The sequence below is a fragment of the Podarcis melisellensis genome (genome assembly GCF_964234715.1).
Source record: "Podarcis melisellensis genome assembly, chromosome: 13".
NCBI classification, from domain to species: domain Eukaryota; kingdom Metazoa; phylum Chordata; class Lepidosauria; order Squamata; family Lacertidae; genus Podarcis; species Podarcis melisellensis.
Genome location: NC_138545.1, coordinates 32046240 through 32057178, shown reverse-complemented (window position 1 = coordinate 32057178; position 10939 = coordinate 32046240). Strand labels below are relative to the sequence as shown.

The 10939-nt window shown below is 45.4% G+C and overlaps 1 protein-coding gene across 1 annotated transcript in view; it reads right to left on the bottom strand.

The window, feature by feature from the left end:
• Window positions 1-717: 717 nt before the first annotated feature.
• Window positions 718-10939, bottom strand: part of KAT2A (lysine acetyltransferase 2A) — a gene marked incomplete at its 5' end in the record, with an annotated part of 28746 nt that continues 18524 nt past the window's right edge. The window contains 6 exon segments of the mRNA XM_081885588.1: window positions 718-4112; window positions 6354-6438; window positions 7657-7720; window positions 7866-7902; window positions 9634-9748; window positions 10788-10931. Coding sequence (XP_081741714.1) covers window positions 3919-4112; window positions 6354-6438; window positions 7657-7720; window positions 7866-7902; window positions 9634-9748; window positions 10788-10931 — 639 coding nt within the window. The 3' untranslated portion in view covers window positions 718-3918.

Sequence of the window (10939 nt, the reverse complement as noted above, 5' to 3'; positions counted from 1 at the left end):
AATGTATGTATGTATGTATGTATGTATGTATGGTTTTAAAGCTCCCCCCAGGTACTATATACTGCTAGACTTGGCTTTACTTGAAGTCTAGTACTGTCCTCTGCATGTTTACTGCCATTTAATCCAAGTTCTGTGACATTGGCTATTTCAGGATATGAACCAATCCCGAATGCATGGTGTGGAAGATGGATTTATTTGCCCTAAATGCTCACAAGCCATGTCCTCTGTAGGTTTCCTCATCTTGAGTAGCTGTGTGAAAACACTATCATTATTGTATTAGGTATAGAATAGAGAACGTGTGTCGTCCCGTCCCCCCCAGCATTATGTTAATATGAAACATATCAGTGCCAGAATTGTTTGTTTCTTTGAGCAATATTTTTAAAAGCTATCTGTTCTCCTTTAGCAAACTACATGTGCAAACTGGCCATAGCTATGACAGTCAAGTTTCCATAAGCTATTTTATAGTCAGCACCAGGCAGACTCTTTTTAGCACTATAATTTATGTTGTGAACCGCCCTGAGATCTAGGGATACAAATTATGAACAGATGACCTAGAAAAGAAAGAACAAACCCTGGCTTATTAAATAATGTGGGTATTTAACCAAGCCTGCTGTACAAAAAGCCGGAGCTACTGAAACATATGCAATCACTTCGCTATTAAGGGTGAAGTTCCCAACAAAACCTACAATAGTTGGTCAAAAAAGAAAGCAACACACCTTTTATATTTCAGACATATTGTTATTATTTTTCCTTTTATGTATTTAAAAAATGGAATGGCAACATTATTGAAAGGCCCAGAGTGGTAGAGTCAGGCCCTGCAATTGTACAGGTTAAGCACACAAATGTGGTGGACATAAGGCAACAGTCACTTAAGAGAAGGCAAGTGGATCGTCACTCAAATGCTTCCCCCCCCTCTCCATGCCCCTTTTATAAGGTTCCTCAGAGGCTTAAAGGACAAAAAAGCTCCTCTGTAATTGAGAGGAGGAAGGGTGATGAGCATGCACAAGGTTGGAGGAAAAGACTGGGATGAAGTGGAAGATCTTTGACTTACTTCACAAAGCAACCTTTTTTTCTTATTCAAAATTGCAGCTGAGGGGGTTACGTTTTACACTGAATACCCCAGGGAAAATGTTAACCAGACACACACAGCCCCAACAAAATGATGACACTGGCAGCAAGCACTTAAAACAGAGTATATTCCACCTGGGCAAATCACCCTGAAGCAGGCTGGATAACTGAACACAATCTAGTTGTCCATCCACCCCAACTTTCCAACCCTCCTTTCCCATTACCCCATACCTACTGAAATGTGGGGAACCTTCAGATGTTGCTGAACTACAACTCCCATCAGCCCTAGCAAGTATTGTCAATGGAGGGGTGATGGGAGGGGGCTAAATGTTCCCCACACATGTGCTGGAAGGGAAAAAGTGAGTGTGGGTGGGCAGCTTACACTTCCTGTATTAAATATACAGGCCACCAATAAAATGCCACTATTATCTAGGGCAGCCTCTCTCAACTTTGGGTCCCCAGATGCTCTCATTATCCCTGACCACTGGTCATGCTGGCTAGGAATGATGGGAGTTGCAGTCCATCAATATCTAGGGACCCAAGGTTGAGAAAGGGTGTTACACATATGTTTTTCTCACCACCAGACCCCAGAAATTATTTCAACAAAGGCCTGCAATTCTTCATATGGGGTGGGTGAGTGGGGCTTCCAGATGCTGTTTAACTACAACTCCCATTACGCCCTGACCTTTGGGCTTTGCTGACTAGGGCTGATGGGAACTGGAGTCCAATAAAGTCTTGAGGGCCCTGGTTCCCCAAGCCTGGCTTAGGGCGTTTGATGTCCTCACAATTGTACTCTCATGGCCAAGAGAAAAACAACTGGGCTATAATTTTGTTGCACCACATGGTGGCACAGATATTAAGCATCACAAAATTTATAGGGCGCCTGAGGAGAGCGGCTGTGCCAACTTGGCAACTTACCGCAAGTCATCAGAACACCATTATCATTTTAAAGTATCTGGTTAACAGCAAAACTGGCTGCCTCGATTTCAGAAGAAGAAGAAAACAAAGACCCTCTCTGTACCTCCTTTAAACCAAGGCATGAGAAACAGCAAATGTGGCAGACACTCACAGATAAATGCATAGGAAAGTGCGTGTTGAAGACAGGCAGGCGGGTGGGTGGAGCTCCAATGAGAGGGACGGAATCATTGACACCACTGATACCGAGTCAGAGTTGTGTTCCTGATTATTTTGCCCCACCAAAGCTTGGCTACTCTTGACAGAGTGGGAGGGAGAGTGTCTGTGTGCAAAAGTTGTAAGTGCAGAGATGAAGACTAAACTCAGATGCAGCGGATCAAATAGATGTGGGGATGTAAGTGCAGGACAGAAAATAATCAGGAATGGGTCACACGTTGTGGATAGAGTGATCAGACAGCCAAGCAGGGGTGTCCAGAGGTGGGGAGGGGTCACAGCTAATTCTGGTCTGGTATGTGGTATGTGGAGAATTTACTACTACCACCACCACCAAGTGGTGGGGTGTAAAGTTCCAATCCAGTATCAGGCTTTTGGTAAGCGTTGAGAGGGTAAAATCTGGCAACTGAGCAAGGGGGTTATTCCCCCCCCCCCAGACCCTTTACTTGTTTGCCCACCTCCTGCAGCTATATACTGGCTGCATTCACCTGGCAGGTCATTCAATTTTCACAATGTTTTCCTAAAAGTTTACTTTCCACATTGTATTTGCACTTTCACACAATGTAATATCGACTTCTGGAACCACGGTGGAAAGTATAGGGCAAGTTTAGCACTCATTTCCACATTATTTGCAAATAGACCCCCCTCCCCCGCAAAGCAAATGACACATAAATGAGCACTAAACTTGCACTAGAGTTCTGGAAGTGGCTTTTAAGTCAGGTGAAAATTCAGATATAAAGTGGAACTTAACTTTTAGGGGAAAGTCGTGAAAACGGAATGAGCTGCCTGGTGGAATGCAGTCACAATTTAGCCTAAGGTTCAAAAGGGGTCCTTTCCTCTACAGCAGGACTTTTCCCAAATGTGGGTCTCCAGCTGTTTTTGGACCACAACTCCCATCATCCCTAGCTGGCAGGACCAGTGGTCAGGGATGATGGGTATTGTAGTTTCAAAACATCTGGAGACCCACGTTTGGGAAACACAGCTCTACAGGACAGGGCAACAGCATTCAAACAGGATAGTGGGAAGTTGTGAGTTAGCCAAAAACAAAAAGGGCTTCTGTTTTTCATGGTCCCATCAACGGCTTTTAAAGAGAGGGGTGGGGAAAGAAACCTCTTTATTGCTGAAGTCTGTAATAAAGTCTCCCCAACTCTCCTGGTCCTCTTCTACCCCTCAAGTGCTCCTTTTCTACATTCATATGTCAAGAAGAAATGGCTGAATCTTAAAGCAAGGATGAAGTGCAAGCAGGTGAAAAACTCTCCCAACACATGGAAGCACAAGAAAACCCACAGACATATACGGAAAAATGGGGGCGGGGAAGAGGGCTTCTCACACCCCTCGTTACATGTTTCGGATGCATAATGCAAGGATTCAGAATCTTTTTCTGGGGTGATCTCCCAGACTACTCCCACACGGCTCTCTGCTGAGAAGGAAGACCCAACAGATGGAGTGATAAGGCTCGGAAATTCCAGAGGGCCGATGGCAGATCCCAGTCTGTTCAGGGGCAAGGAGAAGCATGCAACAGAGATGGCACCCGTGCACATCCCACGCCCCCTCGAGTAAAAGGAAAAGCTCTTTTATCCAGCCAACCCCAGATGTGGTTTGTGCGTGAGACGCGGCAAAAGGCAGCAGAGAAGCGGCCTGCTGTTCGCCACAAGCCAGAAGAGAGTCCCCACAAGATGGAAGGACGGAGGTGTGTGGGGGGGGGAATAAGCCCAGATGCTACTACTTGTCGATGAGGCCCCCTTCCTTGAGCTTGAAGTAGAAGAACTTCTCCAGGGTGTTGGCGCACTTGCAGTAATCGCTCTCGGGGGGGTTGTACTCGCGGCAGTTGGTGATTATGCGCTGCAAGTCGGCAATGAACAGCTTCTTGGTGACGTAGTAGCGGTTCTTGAGCCGCTCCGTCATCGTCTTGAGGTCTGATGAGGCAAGGGGGTTGGAGGGAAGAAGGTCACTTGTGCAGGAAGCACCACCAGTTCAAAGAAGAAATAATAATAATAATAATAATAATAATAATAATAATAATAATAATATCTTCTAGCTGGAAACTGCTTATCACAATTCATCCATTCTAGCATGTGGCTAGATATCTAGCATGTGGCTAGATATCAAGATAGTGGGTTTTTATCACAATTAGCTTACCAGTACACCAGGATGTTTGTGTTATCATCAACACTGCTTTGTAATTTATCACTGGAACCATTTTGCTTTTACATTGGTACCTCTGGTTCAGAACTTAATTCGTTCTGGAGGTCCATTCTTAACCTGAAACTGTTCTTAACCTGAGGCACCACTTTAGCTAACGGGGCCTCCCACTGCCGCCACCACGCAATTTCTGTTCTCATCCTGAAGCAAAGTTCTTAACCCAAGGTACTATTTCTGGGTTAGCGGAGTCTGTTACCTGAAGCGTCTATAACCCAAGGTACCACTGTATATATAATTGCCACTGAGGGGTGTGGTGGTTTTTTTTGGTACAGTGGCACCTTGGTTCTCGAACTTAATCTAATGTCTTAATCCCAAAACCATTCAAAAACCAAGGTGCGGCTTCCGATTGGCTGCAGGAGCTACCTGAACTCAAGTGGAAGCTGCGTCTGATGTTCGGCTTCCGAAAAATGTTCGCAAACCGGAACATTTACTTCCGGGTTTGTGACATTCAGGAGCCAATTTGTTCGGGAGCCAAGCCTTTCAAGTACCAAGGTACCACTGTACTTTGATCTCATTCCTCTCCAAACTCAGCAGCCACATGAATATATATATATATGTCTATCAGTTTAGGACTATAGTTGAGATATCTGATGAAATGGTTCACAAAGCCTTTTCATTAATACATGTGATTCGAGCTTTATTCAACAGAGCAGTAATGAAATAGTTCTGTCAGCACAAGGATTTCTGCTTGTGCAATGAAACTCCCCCCCCCCCAGGAGCCCCCTAAATCTGTTCTAGGGTTTCTCCCAACCCCTGGAACAGATTTGGGGACAGTGAAGAGGGAGGAGAAAGTTCTGTATTGCCAGTGAAAATCCTTGCACACTATTTCGCTGTACGCCACCATAAAGGTGCCACGAGACCCTCTGTTGGGTTTGTGGCAACAGATTAACAATGCTAGCCTTCTGGAACTTCTGCAGGGTATAGTAAAAAAAAAATGTGGATAATGCATGGCTTAATTACTCATGAAACTCTGTTCATCATCAACAGAAATGGGCAATACCTTATGTGAGAAGTAGACCGGGTGGAGGAGGGGGCCCAAGAGGAAAAAGACACAAAAGCAAATTATAGCAAGAACAGCAGGGCTGTTTAAGGGATGTCTGTGGCTGTTTGCTCTGAGTTCAGGTGCTAGTCAGATTTATTTGCTAAAACCACTAGAAATCACAAAAATACAGAAATACAAAGCAGTACACTTCAGCACAGGTGTCCCCAGAACAATGGACCCCATGCTGTATCATACAACTATAAACAGCTTCCCGCAAGGCATTATGGGAACTGTAGTTAGTTAAGGGAGTTGCTATGAGACTCCATTCCCCTCAGAGAACTACAGTTCCCAGAGTTCCCTGGGAAGAGGGGTTGATTGTTAAACCACTCTGAGAGCAGCAAGCTCTATGAGGGGAATAGAGGTATCCTACTAACTCTTAAAGCCCTTACTAACTACAGCTCCCAGGATGCATTGGGGGTGAAGCCGTAACTGTTTCAAGTGGTATGCTTAAAATGTATAGTGCAAATATTTACAGCGATAAAAAAATGTTATGTAGTGTGTTTATCCCTTTCCATCAGCAAATGACAATTTGTATTCCTGTAAGAAGGAAACTCTCTGAAGATTTTTTTGCGGGGAGAAATCTATCCTTAGGAGGATTATACAGGGGGCATTGCATTATGTAATGAACAACAGTCTCCACCTCTTTCTAACTACAGATACACGAGCGAATGCAGCAAAAAATGTCAAGATTATGCTGAATTTATCTTTTTAAGCTCATTTCTGCCCTTAGCAGAATTAGGAACTCTTTTAATGAACAGAAAAGCGCCAAGTCTCAGGAATTTGAAATCCACACCCCTCACCCCTGTGGCACAATTATGATCCAGGAACTAATCTCCATCAATTCTGCCATCTGAAATATTTTCACAACAGCCATACTGACTCCTCCAAGCAAGGGCCAAGTCAAACTACCTACCAATGGGGAAACGGATGATCTCATAGTAGTCAGGAGCCTCAGATTTCTTGACCGGTTCCATGAACGGCCAGGCGCTGGGATGGGTCTGGCCAGAAGGGAGAAAAAGAGCCAGTTAGCTAGAACAGTAATGCCACCTTTCCAAAACAGGGAGATTAAATACATTTATTAGAACTAACTGAGATTCACAACATGGTGTGAAAGCTTTTTAAGTAACACAGTTCTTTAGCTAGAAGTTAAAAGAAAATTAAAAAGAGAAACCATGATGTTGGCAGAGGGCAGGCCTCAGTCAGAAACATTTAAAAAACCCTCTTATCCCTTTTTACCTTTTTAAACATCCAGCCAGAGGAAGAGTTCTGTGTAACTCAAAAGCATGCACACATTATGAACCTCGGTTTTAATAAATGGAATAGCTTTATTCTCCCTGTTTAGATCTTTTTTTTTTTTAAACGGTCTTTAATCTATTCTGGAAACGGTCTCCAGTTCATAAAGTGTTTTGTTGTGAAAATTTTTGTGTGTGAGCTAAACAAGAAGGTTGATCTTTTGAGGCCAGAGAAACAGCTAGGAAAAACAATAAGTGGGCTGGAGCCTGAAAAAAGTTTTCAGTTTGCATTTACAACGAAACAGCTTTTTAAAAAAAAAAATTAGTGCATCTTGCATAGCTTGTATGAGAGTAAAACAAAAGACCCTTACACCACGCACAATCTGCCTCCATCCACTCCATGAGTTGCAGAAAACCTCCAGCACAGGAGCCTAATTATCAAATCCAATTTGGTCCTGCCCCAGCCCATGGAGGAAGTGGATTTGATCCAAACTGCTTCCTTTGAATGCAGGATTCTTTCCTCTGCAGGCTGCTGCAGTGAGCTCCTCTGAAGGTGTGCTCCAAGTGTATCTTCCAAGGCAGTTGCTGTAACCACCGACCAGCTGATGCACACTTACAGCGATGCTCTTTGAACTTTGGGGAGGTTTTTCAATCACCTGATGCCAGGTGATTGACAAGTGAGCACTCCCACCCACCTCATCAAAGCTAGCCTGCTGGTGGGCAGGGGAATTAGGGATTCAGTTCTCTGAACTAGATTCAGTTTGTCACCCCTGTTACACACAAACCAAAAATGCCCCAAATATATTCTGAAGATGGGCTGGGTAAGGATATATTTCCCCAGTTAAGTGTGGGTTGGGCAATACCGAGAAACTAGGACTGTAACATGCAGCTATTTCTCCACTACATCAGCTGGAGAAGTCTTGCTTGCACCACCAAACTCCCTGCACCGCCCCACCCCACCAAATTGTCATTCAGACAAGTCACCTTGATTTGCGCTAGGAGGTTTTTCAAGGTTGTATACAGCTGGTCAGGATCCCTGAGCTCCTTCCTGCAAGAGAAATTCACAGTCTACAACATCAGCTATTAAGAGAGATTTGAATGACTCTCTTAAGGTAGGACCAAGATCTTGTTGCTGCTGCAAGAGAGAGGAAGTATTGCGAGGGGGAGAAGAAGAAAATTGCCACACTACTTACCCTTTCTCCTTCCCCAAGGGCTTCCATCCCGTCTCTCCTGGAAAAGAAGGAAAGTCCCCATATCAATGCAAAAGTAACAAATGACCCAGGACCAGCTCAGAAGCAAGCAAGCAAGCAAGCAAGCAAGCAAGCAAGCAAGCAAGCAAGCAAGCAAGCAAGCAGCAGTCCCCACAGCGCTGGAGGCAATTTGTAAAAACACCACATTTGTACACGTAGAAGACAATGTATTTTGCTTTTTTAAAAAATTGGGCAAAAATTGGGGGCCCTCTTGTATATGGATAGTGAATGCAGAGAGCGGGTTGCAGGCATGCGGGCGATCGGCTGCAGCTGCAGAGAATGGGTGTGCGATCTGTGGCTGCAGTGAGGCTTGCAGGCGCTGTGGCATGCAATTGGGTGCAGTAAGGTGTATGGGCGATTGGTCGCAGTGACCTCCCCAACAACAGAAGGGGAAGGGCGACCTCCCTCCAAAAACCTCAACAACTCAGGGCGATCTCCCCCCCGCAACATTGATTTCTTAATTTGGGGTTCGAAAAATAGGGTTCCTCTTATACATGAGGGCGTGTTATACACGGAAAAATATGTTAAGTGTAGGGCTTCATATTTCCCTGTGTCTTTTATCTTACAACACAGGCATTCCTCCCATCCCCAGATGAGTGAGTGCTGGCTGAGGTCACGTCCCCAATAGATGTCCTTTGCTGAAAATTGACCAGAGTCACCTGGGGAGAACATTCTCTCCAGTTTCATACCTGGCTGTTGACCAGACTCTGAAGAGAACAAAACGCAGCTAAAAAAAGCAAAACACGGCTAATGTGACCCCAAATTAGGGACCTGCTGGGGATCACAAAAGGCCCTCTACCCTGCCCCCATGACATATCACACACTCCTTGGTTGGTCTTCTCTGGAGGAGAGAGGCGGGACCTCTTTAGAACAGAGGAGTATTGCACCATCATGGTGGTAGCAATGGGGAGGAGAATTATTGGCCTCTTCTGCTAGAGATCTGCCACCATGCCTTCACAAGAATGCACAAAGGGCCCTGCTGGATGAGGCCAATGACCTATCTAGTCCAGCGTCCTGTTCTCACAGTGGCCAGCCAGATGTCTGTGGGAACCCCACAAGCAGGGCATGAGTGCAACAGCACCCTGCCCACCTGCAATTCCCAACATTCAGAGGAATGCTGCTTCTGACAGTGGCACAGAACATAGTCGTTGTGGCTACTAGCCATTGGCAGCTTTGCCCCCCATGGATTTGTCTAATCCATTGTGTTTCCCAAACTTGGGTCTCCAGCTGTTTTTGGACTACAGTTCCTATCATCCCTGACCACTGGTCCTGCTAGCTAGGGATGATGGGAGTTGTAGTCCAAAAACGGCTGGAGAGCCAAGTTCAGGAAACACTGATCTAATCCTCTTACAAAAACATAACAAGGGCATCTTGTTTGCCCCAAGTCCGAACCCTTTCAACAAGCTTGTTGTGGCGGCAATCCTTGATGCCTGAAAGCAGTGAAGGGGTGCAAGGTGAGAAAAAGGCACGCCCAGGTTCAACCTTCCCCAACCTGGTGGTTGTTGCTGGACTACAACTCCCATCATCCTTGACAACTGGAGACATTGGCTGAGCCTTGATGGGAGCTGGGGTCCAAAATACAGGTTGGCCACAAGTTGGGGGGAAGCTGTCAGAGATCATGGAAGAAGTTGCTCCCATCACAGCACTATTCACGCCACAAGCCATGCTCACTCTGCCAGAGACTACCCAGCAACCACCCAGCTGCACTCACGGATGCCTGGTATGCTTTCAATAGGGATATGCCGAACACCTTCCTTGAAGCAAGTGAGGCCAGGGTAGACTTTGCGGATCTGGGCCTGCTTCCTCTCTATCAGCTTCTTGATGATCTGTAGGGAGAAGACAGCAGGTGATGCACCTTGGACTACCATCCCCTGATGGGATGCTAGAGTTTTGCACATGACTGTGGCTTGATGGGAAGTCTTGCTCCTAAGCTTTGCTTCTGTACATAATGCTGCACAAACCATCCTAATACTAAGACATTCACTCACCACTTTAGAATGTTCAGTTCACATTGAGTTCAGGAAAACATTGTCATTTGACCTGTTCTTATATGCATAGTTGATCACATCTATGGAACGTGCTTGTTATGCTCTTTTAAGTTTCCTATATCAATCATTAGTAATAGTTTTAAGTCTTACTATATTAATCATTGGTTATAATTTAATTAGGAGGTTTTCATGCCTGTCTAGTTCTGCACTCCCTTTCCCAGTCTTTAATCTATTGGTGATTAATGCAACCTTTGCTTTGTACTTGTGTTAACCAATCAGCAATAAGCACATATGTGGCAATGTTGTAATAATCAATAAAAGAGGCTCCTTGGGACTTGCTCGAGGAGATGCCTCCCAGATGACACTCGCTACCTGTCTGTCATTATTTCAACCCAACAATCCCCACAGCACACCCCCTGCAGGACCAGTTCCAGGGGAAAGGCCATAATGGATCACCCAACGAAGGGCTGGTTAAACTTGTGTATTTGCAGAGCAGAGGGCGGGCGACAGGCCAGAATCAAAAAGGCATGTTTCTCTGGGTTGCCGACATTCCGAATTCGACACAAATACAGCATGTGATGTTTTTTGTTTCAGAATAATTTCTACTTCAGGATGGGGTACACAGGAAACTGCCATCTACAGCGTGAGAGCATTGGGTCCATCAAGCTCAGAACTGTCTACACTGGCAGGTAGTGGCTCCAGAAGAGGTACTTCCCAGTCCTACACCTGGGGATGCTGGCAACTGAGCCTGAGATCATCGGCAGATGCTCTACCAGTGAGCTACAGCCCCCTCCTCTAAGCAGCCACTGGTAACCTTCTGAATACTGAATTCTGGGCACAATTGCACATTTCACCTCCCTCCTTTTCTACCTCTCACCTCCTTCTGCTTCTTGATGATATGAGAGAGCTCTGTGTAAGGGATCCGGGGATTCAGTTCACACTCCATCAAGGTGGCTCCCTCATAGTCCTTGATATAGCCAAGGTATCGGCTCTTGGGGACTTTGATGTCTTTGGAGAAGCCCTGGAGGC